The following is a 17,172-nucleotide window of genomic DNA, read 5'->3' as shown; positions in this document are numbered from 1 at the left end:
CGTTATAGATTTCACATTCTTTTGATTTGTTTTAAAGATTTGAGGGAATAATAATTTCTCATCTTTTTCAAAAGGGATGTTATCTGCAGCCGTGGGGAATAATCTGGAGAGTTTATCACTCATGATGTTTTCTACACCAGGAATCCAGACCACGTTCATATTAGGAAAAGATAAAATGACTTCCATGTATCGTAGCATCATCATCGATATATGTTTGGTCGTAAATAAATATTGAAGACTTCTGTGGTCAGTGTAACATGTAAATGGTTTTGATCCATACAGAAATTTATAAAATTTGGTTAATCCGGTAGTAAGAGCAAATAGTTCCTTTTTGGTTACACTATAACTACGTTGACTTGGATTTAATGCTTTAGATGCAAAACCAATGTATTTAATAGTCTTTTTTCCTGTTTCATCAGTGAATTCTTGGAAAAGACAAGCGCCTACAGCGTAGTTACTAGCATCAACAGCTAAACTAAATTCATGATTTAAATCAGGGTGACTTAATACGATATTTTCTTTTATGATATCAATAATGCTTTGATAATGTTCATGCATCTGGGGAGTCCATTCTAATACTCTTTCCGTACTATATCTTAAATGGTCCAAAGGTGCAGTCAATGCGCTTGCATTTGGTAAATGGGATCGTACAAATGATACCCAGCCACAAAATTTCATCATGGCTTTTGCGGTTTTTGGTTTTTCCCATGTATCGATATTTATTAATCTTCTAGGGTCAATTGATTTCCCTTGAGGTGAGATACAATAACCAAGTAAATATACTGCATTTCTTGCAAAATATGTTTTTTCTTGATTGATGGGTAATTTATTTTTTGTTAATGCTTCCAAGACAAGTTTACAATGTTTTTCATGTGATTCTAAATCTTTGGAAAAGCAAATGAGATCATCGATATATATGCCTACAAATTCTTTCATGTCTGCAAATATCATTTCCATTAAATTTTGGAAGATCCCGGATAAACTTTTGATGCCGAAGGGTGCTCCCCTAAAGCTGTATGTTTTGTTTTCAAAGGTAAATGATAATTTATGTCTATCATCCTTATTAATTTTTAATCTATGGAATGCTCCGCTGATGTCAAATACAGACATGAATTTAGCTTCTTTTAAAGCATAAAAGATATCCTCAATCAATGGTGTATTAACATTCGAAACATCTTCAAGAAGTGTATTAATTTTACGAGTATCTAAACAGATTCTCCATTTTTTAGAACCGTCAGGACCGTCAGGTTTAGGTGTTAAAGTCAATGGACTGTTAAAGCTGCTAGGTTTTGCAGGCTCTATAGTTTTATCATCAAGCCATTTTTTGACTTGATCCCTAACCACTGGCATTAAAGCATATGCGATAGGGTATGGTCTAGTAAAAGCCGTTTGATGAGGAGGTGTTTTTAAATAAACAATAGCATCCTCACGTGGACATAGTTCATGAACATTGATGTTTTTATTTGCTTCTAAATATGGTTTCATTTTTTCCATAAATAGATCATATTCATTTTCTGAACAAGCTTTTGTTACATTTGGTTTATACATGGTATCGTCTACAGTGTCATTATAAATAACCTCTTCTTTTTCATCAAAGTTATGTGCAATGTTTTCAATACGAATACCAAGTTTGGTTGTTAAATCTCTTCCGATAAGGATAGGAGTGGTGGAAGTTGACATTTCGACAACTTCAAATTTGTGATGGAAGGTTGGTCTTCCTCTATAATTAACTTCTAAAGGTTGGGTAGTACCAATACGCATGCATGATGCATCTTTCTGAAGCATCGATAACTGACCGACAGCAGGGATTATATTTTCTAATATGCTTTTGTCTTCGAAGTCGTAAGCGGAGTTAATTATAGATACGGTGGCACCTGTGTCCAGCATGCTTACCATTTTTTCATTATTAATTATTATAAACGGAGAATAGGGTGAAAGATCATCCCTTTCTTTTTTATTATATCCTTCAACTAAATAACATGATACATTCTTATTATTGTTGAACTGATGGTTTTTATTTATTAAATTATTTTTATTTCTATTTCTATCTAAATATATTTGAAAGATGGAGTCAAAGGTTTCATTGAGATCTTCTTCCAAGAGTTGGTAGTGTTTACTATAATTAGAGTTATTGTCAGTTTTAATTTCTGAATTTGAATTTAAATAGAAAATTTGTACCTTATTGTTTCTACCATTTTCTTTCATTTCATTTGATCTCACTAAATACTGCTTATATTTGTCGCTTGTCAAATATTGTACACATGTTTTAAGGTGATCGAAACTAAAGTTGGCTTTGTTGCAATAATTACATGAACCTTTTTTATTTTCCTTGAATCGCTTTTGTTGATCCGGATGGTTATTGTTGTTATTTTGAAAACTTCTTTTTTTGTTGTTATCGAAGCCTTCAATGTTGCTATGGGGTTTAGCTGTAGTTGTTTCACTGTTGTTTATTGTTGTTTTGTTGTTATTGGGTACGATAACTGAGATGTAAAGCGCCTCTTGGATATCGCCGATATTTTTTTCTAAATATTTAAACAAAGCTTCCAGGTTGTCGGGAAGATACGATTCCATGTCCGCTTTTTGATTTTTTTTCAATGAATTAGTTACCTCTTCCCTTGCCCTGGGTAAAAGTGATTTTAAGAACTTCATGGCGTCCAGTGAATTGCTGCCTGAGTTTTCGTAAGGAAGTCGACGATAGGTATCCAGGTATCTATCGACATAATCTCTAATGTTTTCGTTTTTTAATTGGCGTAAGTCCAGGTATTTCTCCAGATTGTTGGCCTTGTTCGCTGAGTTTCCAAATCGGTCAATCAACTTTTCCTTCGCTTCGTCCCAAGAAGCATGTTGGCTGATTGGATTGATGTAATTTGTGTACCAGCGTCGGTGTTTTTCATTTTTGTTCAACATGAAAGCATTGGGCAAATATTTTTTCCACGTTGTTGAGGGATCGACATCATTTGACAGAAGGATTGTTTCAAATGTGTTGACAAAGGCTTCCGCATTTTCGTATGAAGGGTAATGATCTGATTTTGTTGATACAGGATCATCGATAAGTTGAAAATTTGGGATGTCGATTTTTTTAAAATTATTTTTGGTGGAAGCTGGTTTCTCCATTTCCGGTTGTTTTTTCGTTTTGGGTTTGAGTTCGTTGATTGCCAGGTTTAGTTGGGCGATCAATTTATTGTTTTTTGTTAAAATTTCCAAATCGTCAGACATTAGTTGTGCTTTGTGCAATTGCTTGATTCGATTTTGATATAATTTGATTAATTCAACATCCTCGTCTAATTCATCGGAGGTAGGTGAATCTAAAATAGAAACATTATTAATCTTTTTGATTAATTGATGATGAAATTTTTTTCCAACATCGTGCTTACTATTTACGATAATGGAACCAACATTCCCTTTTTGGGTTTGTGTGGCGTCAGGACCAGGAGGACCAGAAGGACCAGAGAGACCAGCAGAAACAGTAGGACCAGTAGGACCAGTGGGGCCGTAATTGACATGACCTTCTTCAATTTGCAAGGTGTCCATAGCGAAATCCATGGTAGAGGGTTCTTGATCTTGAATTTCCATATTGGGAGAGTTCTCGATAGAAGCAGGGGCAGCAGCAGATTCTTGATACAACTTCATTAAAAAAATTGTGGTATTTGACAAAAATATTACAAAGAAAAAGTAATGAGAAAAAAGTATATCTTTATTCGAGGTAAAAATAGACTAAAAGAACTCTGCTGCGATGAAATAATTGATCCTTTTTATATTGAACAACTTCCCCTGGTAGTTGTGTTGAGTCAACCTTTCTGGTCTTGTAATAAATCTATACTCAGTTTCCCGCCTTACATTAAATGAATTCTACTCGTTAGAATTGATTTCAAATAACGTCGCCCTGAATCAACCGATCTGGGACACTCTTATTGTTCTGTTTAAAATACAGAATTCCAGTAAGATATTGTGTAACGGTGGCTAGTTAAAAGATGCATAAGGTTTTTGTGTTTAATTGGCTGTGGTAGAACATGTAGATATGTCTGATCATTTATCCATTCTGTTGATTATTTTTATCTAAGACATGGGTAAATATGTGATCCTAAATATAGAACATCTTATCGATGTTTGTATATTTAGTTGTAGAAAATAGGCATCCAAATATTCCATGCACTACTTCTCTTATACACTTACAGTCGTATAAGTTGGGTTTATCAATATATAAGTAAATGAACCATTTATATAAATAGCTGTTCTATTCTCTCTATGGGTAGCTAATCCATTGAGAGAACTATTAATATTAAGTTTCTCTTTCTTATATTTCTTGATTTGATCGGAGAAGCTTCTCTTCCCGACCGGTGATATCGTAACTCAGTGGTATAGAATTCTATATCCAACTGTCATTCGTATATCGATTTTAAGCCAATCATGCAATCTTTTTATATAGAAATATGTACTCATAGTAGGAGTCGTTGTGTAGCAGTATACAGGTGTATGCTGTTACTCAATATTAAAGGATGTTTTTATTCCATGTTTTTATTTTATTCGATTTATTTGATTATTCTCAAATAAATCATACCCAAATACGACAATCCTTTTAATTTCCTGCTCAATACCCTAGTACATAATCAGAAGTGAGCCCTTAATGTTTCAATCACTGATCATAAAAGTATTTTCTGTAATGACTTTGTAAAAGTTCATTTTCGATTGATTGAATTTCAGAAACAACAAACCCAATTTTGGCGGTTCTTACTTCTTATAATCAGGGCAATTGCATCAGTAAATGTTCATTTGACCTTGACGGGTAGTGTCTCAAAGTTGGGTTCGGGACAAGGCTTCAAAAAAAAATTGGTATTGAGTTCTTTGGTGATATTTGGTCGTAATGTTGGCAAGGGAGCAGATACTCTCAAAAATTTTAAGCTAATATTTATTTTATTTTTTAAAGAAAACAAGTATTTTTATATTTACTGAGTTAAAGGAGCTTAATAGACAGCCACTAAAACATGTGATCTCTTTGGAGCGGCCAAAAAGGTATTAAATCCTAGGCAATAATTACGCTCCCATTGTTTGTCCCTAAGGTGTAATTTTGAGGGTGTAAGTTTTGGTACAACATCTTCCCGGAGGGTCTACAATAAGCCCACTAATGGAGTCTGTGTTTATTTATGACACTCTTCAATCTGTTACTGAAGTATCAATTCATTATATTAAAATATTGATTGACCTAAGACTATGTAATTCTAATTTTCATGTTTCGGAAGATAAAAACAAGCCACTGTTTAGTCTGCACCAGGTTCAATCTCTTAGATGTTTTGATATAGAAAGCGTCCCTCATTTTGCAGTGAGCTTCTCTCCATAACTTTAACAAAGAATTAATACAGACCCGTTTTTTTAATGGATGATTTCATACCGCACTATGTAGCATTAAATAGAATAGAATTAACTCCCGGAATTGGATTTTCAAAGTAAATCTTATTTTTGTTCCAGAACAGTGAAAATAGAATTAGCTTTTTCTGACTCGTATCTTACATATATAACTCCATCTAACCAACTAAATTATCAGATGAAAATAATGTTTGAATACATCAAGACATCGGTACCCATGTTAGTTTAATTATACCCTATAATGCTTCTTTTATTCGTATCAAAATCTATTGTTTTTATATGATCATTAACAACCAAAAAATTGAACTTTATTCTATTTGTTTCTTTTTGATTCTAGTCTGCGTTTCGGAAGTCATCCATTATTTGTTTTTGTTTTATATTTTTATATATACGTCTCAAAACATGAGAAAAAGTATTTTCATGATTCCATTTCAGCAGACTGGCGATTTAACAGTCTATTCACAATATGTTCACTAAAGTTTTATCAGCTAATAATTTTGCTGTGTTTTTTATTCTTGCTTACATTTAACTGCTGTAACAGCTCTGTAAAGGAGGAAAGAAGAAGGAGAGTGCTGTCAAAAAGGAAAGATCACGCTTTATCTTATCAAACAGTCTTTGAGATGCGGACTTGTGACTGAGACTAAAATAGAGGCGGAAGTAAAAAAAGTGCATGCAACAAAATATTAACAGTTTTCTTTTCTTACAAAATATAAAAACTTTGAAGGTAAAAAAAAACCAAAGTGAAGTAGCAGCAAAATTTTAAGAGCTCGATAGATGGATTCCATTCCCGTAGATTTACAGCAAAAGCTAAAAGAAATTGGATTTAAAAAAATATTGCAATTTTTTAAACAAGTTGAACGCGTTTTTTATTATAAAGAGATTGAAAATGAGATCAAGCGAAGTAAGTGAATAACCCCTTGTTTTTCCTGGAATATTAATCCTTCTTACTAGGAGACAGAGGCGCATCTTTTGCTTCCCTTTTGGAGGACACTAAAGACCTTGTGGACAATGCCATTTTTTTGTCCAATTCTGATACATCAATGACTGTCACCTCGACCGCTACTCCTGTTCTAGAACCTACCTTCACACCTGCCGCTACCACTACATCCACACCAGCCATCACACCTGCCGTCACGCCTGCTGTCACGCCTGCTGTCACGCCTTACCTCACGCCAAAACTCACGCCTACACTCACGCCTACACTCACGCATGCCCTCATGCTTACACTCACGCCTACACTCAAGCCTACACTAATGACTACACTAATGCCTGCCCTCATACATACCACTACACCTACCACTACACACGATAATACTTTCGCCAATACTGATATTGCTGAATCTGTCGTTGATGGGATAACCGAGAACAGTTCTGTTCCTGTGGTTGTGGAACAAATACTTCCTGATTTTGCTGAAGTTGAGGAGGCTATACGTTTTTTTGCTGACAAACCTCCGACATCAATTTCACTATCAACTGTTGTACTTGGGGTAACTAATTGTACTCAAGCTTTTCGTATGTATGAAAGGTGTAGTGGCCAGGTCTTAGGAGCAAATATTTTAAGGTGGATATCCGCCATTATCTACACTGTGTACTTTGAAGCTCTTGATGTAGTTGATCAGCTGAGATCTCGTCCAGAAACCTCCGGTATGTCAAGTAGTCAGCATTCAAAAGTGATGATACTCGGCCGTAGAGGGCTCAGAGTACTTCAGATCTTCCAATTCCGTGGATTGGGATTATTATCCAAGTATAGCTGTGACAGCATTATCAAGTTCCGGCGACAAAGATGGGAAGCAGAAGTGAATCTTTTTCAACAGGATATTCCAATGCTAGTAAAATTGAGAAACTGCACCCTCCACCCCGAATGGATAACACAGATCCGATCTATTCCTGTTCAATTGGGTTTAAATATTAACCAGGAGCTTTTTTCCTTGGAAAGTGATATGGAGAGAGCGCAAGTTTCCAAGTCCTTAACACGTACAAGCCCCTTTGCGGACTCTGACGCAAAGAGACAAAAATAAAACCTTTTTTTTATATATATAAAAAATTACACAGATCCCTTTTGTTTTTGATGTACTAAGAATAAAACATGCCAATTTCGGCTAATACGCTATGGCAAAAAATTTGGTAACTGTTGTATACACAAATATCCCGAAGTGTATACAAGCACTATTCTGTGAGTTACTTTAGCGAAGAAGCTCGAAATAGCTATTTTGTCTCACCTCACGTACACGGGGTTTACACGCAATATCTGCATTAACAAAGGATAAAAACAACTTATAAATAATACCACAGCTTAGAGTGCATCTGCTTTTTGGTGGTACACTATGGCGGAAATAATGGCAACTATCTGCCATTTACTTCACAAAACTGCCATTTTTTTGGCGTGCATAAGTGGCAGATATGATATTCTATAATAACAAAAGAGGCACAACTGCCATATTTTTGGCTGGCAAAAATGGCACCTTTAACAGTTGAATGAAGCCAAGAGGTTCACTGCTGCTGTTTTTTGGTTTTAAAAAATGGCACCTATTTTAGTTTGTCGAAGACAAATCATTCACAGCTTCCATTTTCCTGGCTTGTAAAAGTGGCAGTTATGATATTCTATAATAACAAAACGTTCACAGCTGCCATTTTTTTTAAACGGACAAACCCTTAACCTTTCTTTTAGACCCATTCTTTTATATTTGGTAGGCTCACATTTTCTTATTCATCGTTATTATTGGCAGTAAAGCACGTTTTATTGGATTGTTTATTTATATTTCAGTGGTGTATAGGAGGGTTTGATATAACTTTAACCTTTTTTTTTAGGTTTGTGGTTGTATACATGGCAATAAGATATACCATTATAATGCTTGGATGTTACTTTAGCTTATCTTTGACACTCTTAACACTCTATAAAGGTATTGTTAGAAAATAATAATATTGTAATTAATTCTACATTTTATTACCAGCCTTAAGTTCTGATGTCGATAATTATTTGACCGGTGGTGTTCCTAAAATGTCCTCGTTTGAGTGAAAGGTACACAGAATAAATAGTCTATATTTAAGCAGTATGATATCAATAAGAATAAAACATAACTTTTTAAAGGCTATTTACCTGTAAACCATTATCCATGGAAAATGGTTATATTATACAGACGTGCTTTAGTTTGATCAAAATAACGAAAATAGGCTAAATTTTTATCTAAAAAAAAACCCCCTTTAGTTTTTTATACAGATTACATGTCATTGCTTCAGTCATTGCAAACATACCCAATTCGAACATACTTGTTCACGCCTTCCGTTATTTTGAAGGGGGTACATACCCTTACCATCGTTATTTGAAGGCTATTCATTTTAAAAGATAAATAAAAGTAAAAGAAACAGAGAAAAAATTGTAAGCTAAAAGAACGCTAAATACACACTAATAAAGAAGCTAAAAACCAGAATGGACCAATCATGTCGACCAGGCACGACTATTATCTTCTTCTGGTTCTTTTACGTGAAGGTTCATTCGCTAGCTCTGGTGGAGGAGAAATGTATAAAAATAAAGTATCGCATATGAGTATACATATATCATGCATGAAAAACAATAAAAAAAACCTACAGCACGTCTGCTATGATGGGGGTCTCATAGCGACCCATATCTTCGAAAGCGTCATTGATAAAGTCTGAACTATCGGGATCTTGTTGATTCTACATTTTTTTTTTTTTTTTACCTTGTTAACGATATTGATGAAATAAACCGCATAAGAATTTTTTACTGTTACCCTTCTTCTGTGTGTCTGGTTGTCACTTTTAAAGCTCTCCCTTAACAAGCTTTTGGCACACCACATTCTCTTACACTGGTATATTTTGAACCCCTTGTCATTCGCAAGTTTTTCCAGGCGCAACATCTTCTTTATAAATAAAACTGGTTTTTAAAATAATAAAAAATGGAAGTTTGTTACCATTTGCTTCACAGGCGCAAAAAATCATTTTGTATACGGTAAGCCATCAAATTCGGATCAATATCGCATCAAATTTTTGGCACATACCAATCTAATTTTAACTTCGAGATAGTTTTTATAACATCTAAACTACATATTGACCGTTCCAGAGATGTTTTTGAAGCATTTTTGTTTTTTTATGATATTATGATCATTTGTAGCAATCTTTTACTCAAATCTTATTGGCTGGGGATATCGAGCAAATAAAAAAAATGGCAGTTATGTTTCCATTTAATTCACAGCTGCTGTTATGTCCGCCATAGTGGTACCTAAAAAAAAATTTAAGCAGAGACAAATAATTAGATGGGTCAAACACATTTTCCTTATAATTAATATCCCATCTGAAAGGTTAGGATTGTTTTTAATGTTGATTAAAATGAGAATCTACATATATCAAATTAAAAAACATAACAGATTCTGGATTCAACATTTTTTTTTAGGTGGGGGCGGGGGAAAAATGTCACAACCTGTACAAAAAAGTTTTTAGGCCAATAACCTGCCGCTAATATCATTAGCCGTGTTCGGATTTTGAAATAACCCACTGTTTGTGCTCACGGATTTAAAAAACCGCGCACAGACTATATAATCGTTAGCAATGGCTTGAAATAACTTCAACCTTTTGTGTACTTAGTAGAACTACTTGAATTTTAAAATATACATTAAAACAAATATTCTTAAGATGCGTGACCCTTTTTAAAAATAATTTATCTATTGAAAGGCTGGAAATATTGATTTGAAGTTGTTTTAGAGACAGCCTATGAAATCACAGCCGAAGGCTCAATATCATCAACCCTGAAAAAGGGTAAAAAAGCTTAAACCTTTTTTATGTACTAAGTAGAACCACTTGAAATTTAGAATATATATTATGAAGTATATTCTTAAGATGCCTGACCCTTTTTAAAATTGATATATTTATTGAAAGGCTTGAAATATTGATTTGAAGTTGTTTTAGAGACGGCCTATGAAATCACAGCCGGAGGCTCAATATCATCAACCCTGAAAAAGAAGAAATTCTTCTTTAATTATAATGTAATAAGTAGAAATGCCCTTAAATTCAGCAGTATGTGTATTGAGACAATAGTATTTTAGAATTTTGGTTTGGAATTACAGAGTACATTTCGCAAAGTACAATATATGTAGATGTAAATGCTAACCGGGAGTTTAAAAAGACCAATAAAAAATCTTGATTTAATTTATTTATTACTGTCATTGATCTTTTGGAGACACTTTTTTTATCTATACAAATAAATTTATACAATGGCCAAATCAAGAAGAAGAATGAACATTGGCAAGAGAGCCAGAGAATTACAATTACAAAGAATCGCAGAAGCTGCTTACGTTCCTGATGAAGAGATTGTTAATGAGGCTGAAATCGTTGACATTCCCCAACCCGAAGATGACCAGGTTAACGCTGAAGCTTTTCCTATTTCCTGGAGTAATGCAACTGAAGAAACAGGACACCAAAAGTTTAAGCGTAAACTTGTCCCTGCGAGAGAGACTCTTAGCAGAAAGAGATCTGCTGCAGCCAAGGCAGCTGTAGGCTGTCGTCCTATTAACAGTTTTTTCCCTGCTCTGCAACAGGTCACCACAGCAGCTCAGCCTGAAAAAATTGAAAGACCAAGAAGACCCGATGAAACTGCTTTGGAAAAGATTCGTGACGCCTTGCCCCTGTTGGAGTCAAAGATTGTGGTGTCAAGAAATTGTACATCCAATCAACATCAAGAAGGTGTAAACCAGTTCTTGAAGTATGTTGTGGTGAAGCAAGTGATGCTCGAACTTTTGGGAGGAGAGACATTTGTTGGAGCAACAACGCGTGCGGTTAATTTGCACTGGCCTCACGCGTCCAAATTTTACCGTCGCCGTGTTGCTAGACAGTGGTTTGAAACTTTGTTGAGTACTGGTGAAATTCCACTTCACCAGCAGGGTAAACATGTGAAGAGAAGATCGATCCTTGGTGACCCCGATGTGAAGGAGAGATGTCTTGCTTGGCTTCGTAGTCAAGCCCCTATTCGTAGAAGTATCCCTGCACTTCGTCAACATCTTCGACAAGAAGTACTCCCTGAGTTGCTTGAGTTGGAAAATGACGTCGAGGGTGCCGATGTCATTTCCGCTCAACCAGAGCATCCTCTTTCGAACGATGCTCTGTCAAGTTACTTGAAGGCTTGGGGTTTTAATTTTAAGACTGGTAAATACAATATGTAAAACTTAGCACATTTACTAATGCTTTAGCTTGATTACAATTTTGGGCGTATATGTGTAGGAAAGGATCAAACATACTTTGATGGTCATGAGCGTCCTGATGTTGTTCGATATCGAATCAAGTGGGCCCGTCAGATGATGGAATGGCACAAGCGTATGGAAACCTATACATTGGATGATGAAAATGCTGATCCAGTTCAACCTAACCTGAGGGACAATGAAAAGAAGATGGTTTTAGTTACTCACGACGAATCAATCTTTTATTCAAATGATTGTAAAGTCACTCGTTGGTGTGAGAAGAACGAATCCATGATCATTCCTAAAGGTCCAGGAAGATCTATCATGATCAGTTCATTTATGTGTCCCTGCCACGGAACAATGAGAGGTACAGTTAATGGTGTCAATTTGATATCAAGAGTCATCTTCTTCCCTGGCAACAGTAGCGGCGATGGTTATTGGACCAACAAAGATTTAACTAACCAGTTGAATGATGTGATTCCTCTTTTTGATGAATTGCATCCTAACTGTGTTGGTATCTTTGCCTTTGACCAAAGCTCAAACCATAAAGCCTTTGCGGATGATGCTCTTCTTGCCTCAAGGATGAATTCCGGGACCACCAATGTGACAGTTTGTACCAAGTATAGGTTTCGGGATACCACTTTTGTAGATAGAAACGGCATCATCAGGCCTCAAAGTATGTACAAGTACGAGGATTTCGATTCTCAAGCCGCAAGAAAGGAGATCCTTAGACGGAGAGAAAAAGGAGAGGTGTTTGACAACTTGGAGGTTGTTCAAAAACACCAACACGGAGTAAATATACATACTTGTTATATCAAATTAGAAGAAACTCATATCAATTTTTATTTCATTATGTTCACAGCGCCGTGAGAAGTTCAAAGGAATGATTGTTCTATTGAGAGAACGTGGTTTGCTTGGGAGAAACGAGCATCTTAGAAGATCGTGTGTGAGTGGGACACCTCACGACTCTTCGGTCAAGCCTGGTTGTTGCGCTGAGTACCTGCTCTCCCAGCAGCCGGATTTTCTGGCGCAAAAAAACATGCTTGAGACCAAAACATTCAAGGCTGGTCACCTTTTTACTTTATACCCGAAGTACCATTGCGAGTGCAACTGGATTGAAAGACATTGGGGCGCAGCGAAACGATATGCACGAATGGAATGTGATTACTCGTTTGATACTCTGAAGTCAAGAATTGAAGAGTTTCTTGACAATGATGAGGCTGTTTTCGGTCATAAAATCAATAGACGATATTATAATCGTGCTTATAGATATATTGACGCTTACAGCAAGGGTAATGATGTCTTGAAAGCTGATGATATTATCAAAAAGTTTTCCAAAGAATATCGATCCCACAGACGTGCTGTTTAGTTGCTCCTTGATGGCTTTCAATCTAAAAAAAAAAAAAAAAAAAAAATACAAAAACAATTTAGACTCCCCCCAAATAAAATATATTTTCCTGAAAATTTTTTTTTAAAAAAAAAAAAATCTTCCCCACATAAAAAAATCTGGCTATAAATAAATTTCCTTTTATATTACTTGTACTAGTCGGAGATGAATGCTCAAAAATGTCACAAAACACGTTAGGAACTACTCAAAAGCAGATGCACTCTATCTCGTAATACTAAAGATTTATTAGCATACTCATGCTCCCGATCCACTGATATGGGACAACGTTATCTGGAAACAATTCTAACGAGTAGTATCCATTTAACCCAAGGCGGGAAACAAAGTATAGATCTATTCCAAAACCAGAAAGGTTGACTCATCATTAAAACTCAGGAGAGTTGTGCAATATAAAAAGGATCAATTATTTCATAGCAGCAGAGTTCTTTTAGTCTATTTTTACCCCTAATAAAAATATACTTTTATCTCATTACTTTTCTATGTAATATTTTGTCAAATACCACAGCCATCACATCTCGATTCCAATAAATACTGCAAGTTATGCACTTCAATACTTGATGAATCTTTTTTGTATGGTCATCTTGGCTAACTTTGAGACAGCAGTTGCAGATCTATGGAAAATCGATTTCAGCTGAAAGCACAATACGTAAATTATGTGTGTTCTTTTCCTACTAACCTTCGATGTCTTAAACTCATTGATATCTACAAGCAATAGTTCTCCAATCCTTTCTCTTATTTTTAACTGACTATATATCTTGTTAGATATTCCACGTCGCAGACCTTTAAATTTGACATGATCTTTGTTTTTCAGTCCGTCACCAAAGATAACCAGAGGCATCTTGTTGTTGTTTCCCACTTCAAAACATGCTTTATTTTTTTTGCTGTAAGTTACAAATATAATAGTTAGAGTTTACTGAATTTATGATGACAAGAGAAAAGTGCATATGTACCTTTTTGATTTAGGCGTAGTGATGAGTATTCTTTCTTTAGGATTAGTACGAGGTCTGCGATTTTTTTTTTCTTCTTTTTCTGTTCTTCCTTGTTTTTTTTCTCTTGTCTTTATTATACTTTTTTCCCCCATTTATCAAAATATTAACACTTTCTTGAATGGCTTTTTGGGAACTAAGGTAGTTCAACCACTTAACTTTAGCAGTTTCAAAGTCGTAGAAATCAAATAAAGTATTCATATGCTGCGACATATAAGTTATATACAAAACAAATTGCTTCACAGGCGCAGATTTAGGTGAAGGAATGTCTGTTTCAATTTTTTCAATATCCAGTCCATGTTTGTGCTTCTGTTGTGTAAGAGTTGTGTAACTAGGTACTAGGTACTTATACCTAGACCAAGCACATAATAATAAAACTCAGTTTATAACCTATCTTATTCCGCTACCTCTTACATTGGTGGAGTAGCTTAAATAGCGTTTATTGTCTTAAAAACAACCTTGATAATAATCAAATAAAATCAGCTTACTGTTAATTCTTGTCGATCATGTCTTATTCTAATGGAGGGGATCAACCTCATAATCCATGGAGCCTCGATTATAATCAGATCGTAGCTACCGAAAGAAGTAACGACGCCGAGATTCAACACATTCAGTATCAAGCACAACAATTAAAGATGCAATTTGATCATGAAATGGATGCATTACGTTTATCCAGTGTCGAACAATTACGTCAGTCTAACATGAACCATCAGACACAAATTGACAGTATGCGAAAGGAAGTGGAAGAAAGAGAAAGTCGACTGGAAACCATCCATCTCCAACAATTTGAAAATCTTAAAATATTTTATGATAGGCAACTTGCTCAACAAAAAGAGTTTTATGAGCAACTGACCACAAAAATTGATGAAAGAACCGAAAAATTGGAAGATAGAGTTTCGAAATTGCAACATTCATTGGAAATAGCTCACCAACAGCAAAATCGAAATGAGGCAACCATCGTACTTTTGGAGACTCAACTTAAAGAAATGACTACTCGTAGTGAAGATCTGTATGAACGTGCAGAAGGTCTGAATCGGGAAGTTGATAACCTTCAGCTCACTTGTGATACATTGAGAGCTGAAAATCGAAAGCTTAATGAACAAATCAAGCTTGGATTTCCTATTACTGAAGACGCAATTGTAACCAGAACGGATATTGAAAGGGCTACACAAGCATCAACACCATTCTCGAAGGAAAAAATTGTAGGGGAATATCACCGAGGTAACGAATCTTCACACCTGGAACAACATTCTATCAGTACGCATGGTTCACGCATGGAGGAGGATGTTAAATCAGAGAGATTCGAATCTGTCAACAACAGTTGGGATAACCAATCCGTAGGTTCAGCTACACCATCGGTGGTATCACAAGCAAGACATCTGGCAACAATGGCATCAGCCAATCGTGTCAACACAGGTCGGGCATCAGTGGTTAGAAACACGCAATCGCGTAACAAACACCCGACACCAGCTTTTTACGGCACGAATAAGCCTACTTCACAAGAATGGCTATCACAATTTCGTAAAGTAATTTTATATCATCAATATAACAATGAGGAATGCTTAGCTGAGTTTATGATGGCTATGCAGGGTCACGCAAACTCGTGGTGGGAAGCACAACCGGACACAGTCACCAAAAACTTTGAAGCGTTGATAATCGCATTTGAAAAGTTTTATGGTGGATCTAAGGCTTCGATGGCTCGATCCATTGCTACCCTCAAAACCTTAGCACAGAACAAGGAATCCATGGCTACTTTTGGCCCACGTATCATGAATTTGATTTCGACTGTCGCACAGGGCAATGAAGAATTGAAACTTAGTTTCTTTTACTCCGCGGTAGATTCCAAGGTCGCTGATACGGTAATGTCCACTAGACCATCTTCTTTGGTGGAGGCCGTGAATGTAGCTATTGAATTGGAACAAGGCCTTTTGTACAAGAATGGATCATCAGCTCATAGAACAGCTCCAACTACTAAGGTCGACTGGGCTCCAATGACTTCAGAAAACGGGGTAGATATGATGGATGTCGACGTAAATGCGCAATATCGTCATCGCTCGTCCAATCACAAGGACAAGAACTCTTCAGGTTTGAAATGTCATGTGTGCGATAAATCTAATCACGTAATGAAAGATTGTTTCGTACTTCGGGATGCCAAGGCTATGGCTAAGGAGAAGCAAGATAATAAGAAGGACAAGAGTCACCATTCCAAGAAAAAATCGAAAGAGCCTACTAAATCATCACATGCTCAACAAGCCGTTCCCATAGCGAGTAAGGATATTAGCACATAGTTAAAAGATTAATTTCGTGCAGTCAATTATGTCTCAGTTTTGGTATCGGTTGGGTCAATACCAACCAAACAATTGACATTAATCCGACAAAGTGATTTCTGTCGGGTGGAACAATACCATGCAAAGATTGACAATCGAATTTGCTTAACTTGAATATAGTGGGGGGATGGGTTGACTTTAAATCTTGTAGTAACACATTTTGTGATGTAAGCTGCAAGCAACTATTTAAAGTTATGCAAACATCACGTTCTCCGATGACAATTGTTATTTTTTTTTGTGGAACTTCAAACTTTGTACATTATGCAATTCATCAAATAAACAAACGATGCAAATCGTGGCTAAACAAATAACTTAATTACTGAATGATCTCATGTATCTGAAACTAAAAGCTTAATCTATTATTACTTTTGAGGTCTTTATAAACATTTGTATTTAACGCTTCGGGAATTGTCAGGGTTGATCCTACACTACTCGCACAAAAACACACAAAAACACACACATACACACACATATACACACATATACACACATACACAAAAGGGTAAGGTTTCATAAACGTTACTCGTTGCATATAGCAAATTATTCGATGTATAAGGGAATATTATGAGGAAAGTATATTCTATTTTATTTTATTTTATTATAGAAATAGTAGAAAAACAGCGCTATGTATCTTTTTGTCTAAGTATTTCCCGTATCAGACCTCACAGTAGAGTAAACCAGCGCAATTCGCTACGGCCAAGCATTAGAATTAATTACGCAGAGCAGTCGCGTTGTTCCTGTATTTTTACAGCTTGCATAACCTTTTGAAAAAAATTAGATACGGGTATGCTTAATAAGATATTGTTTTTGTGTACCTACTGTTAAACTGACTTAATGGTCCGGGAATAGAGGTGGTTAAGCTGATATAAAAAACATTTAAAGTGCACCTAAGAAATACGTCCAAATGA

At 35.7% G+C, this 17,172-nt stretch overlaps 4 protein-coding genes across 4 annotated transcripts; 2 read left to right on the top strand and 2 right to left on the bottom strand.

The window, feature by feature from the left end:
* Positions 1 to 6,245: 6,245 nt before the first annotated feature.
* On the top strand, positions 6,246 to 7,461 carry EV154DRAFT_273348 (uncharacterized protein). Its single transcript, XM_051594714.1, has 2 exons — positions 6,246 to 6,262; positions 6,320 to 7,461. The coding sequence occupies exon 2, from the start codon at positions 6,402 to 6,404 to the stop codon at positions 7,377 to 7,379; it is 978 nt and encodes a 325-aa protein (XP_051456061.1). The 5' UTR covers positions 6,246 to 6,262; positions 6,320 to 6,401; the 3' UTR covers positions 7,380 to 7,461.
* A 621-nt stretch (positions 7,462 to 8,082) lies between these two features.
* On the bottom strand, positions 8,083 to 9,486 carry EV154DRAFT_552911 (uncharacterized protein). Its single transcript, XM_051605085.1, has 6 exons — positions 9,291 to 9,486; positions 9,060 to 9,253; positions 8,948 to 9,036; positions 8,614 to 8,688; positions 8,310 to 8,545; positions 8,083 to 8,253 (listed from the first exon to the last, which is right to left on the bottom strand). Exons 1-5 carry the CDS (start codon positions 9,316 to 9,318, stop codon positions 8,542 to 8,544), a joined length of 390 nt encoding a protein of 129 aa, XP_051456060.1. The 5' UTR covers positions 9,319 to 9,486; the 3' UTR covers positions 8,083 to 8,253; positions 8,310 to 8,541.
* Positions 9,487 to 13,382: 3,896 nt separating this feature from the next.
* Positions 13,383 to 14,338, bottom strand: EV154DRAFT_273304 (uncharacterized protein). Its single transcript, XM_051594713.1, has 2 exons — positions 13,902 to 14,338; positions 13,383 to 13,832 (listed from the first exon to the last, which is right to left on the bottom strand). The coding sequence occupies exons 1-2, from the start codon at positions 14,030 to 14,032 to the stop codon at positions 13,499 to 13,501; spliced, it is 465 nt and encodes a 154-aa protein (XP_051456059.1). The 5' UTR covers positions 14,033 to 14,338; the 3' UTR covers positions 13,383 to 13,498.
* EV154DRAFT_514014 (uncharacterized protein) lies at positions 14,330 to 16,302 on the top strand. Its single transcript, XM_051602086.1, has one exon. The coding sequence runs from the start codon at positions 14,444 to 14,446 to the stop codon at positions 16,223 to 16,225; it is 1,782 nt and encodes a 593-aa protein (XP_051456058.1). The 5' UTR covers positions 14,330 to 14,443; the 3' UTR covers positions 16,226 to 16,302.
* The last annotated feature ends 870 nt before the right edge of the window (positions 16,303 to 17,172 follow it).

Source organism: Mucor mucedo, assembly GCF_025094135.1.
Source record: "Mucor mucedo strain NRRL 3635 chromosome Unknown EV154scaffold_67, whole genome shotgun sequence".
NCBI lineage: Eukaryota > Fungi > Mucoromycota > Mucoromycetes > Mucorales > Mucoraceae > Mucor > Mucor mucedo.
Note: the sequence above shows the minus strand (reverse complement) of the source record. Positions and strands in the feature narration are given on the sequence as shown.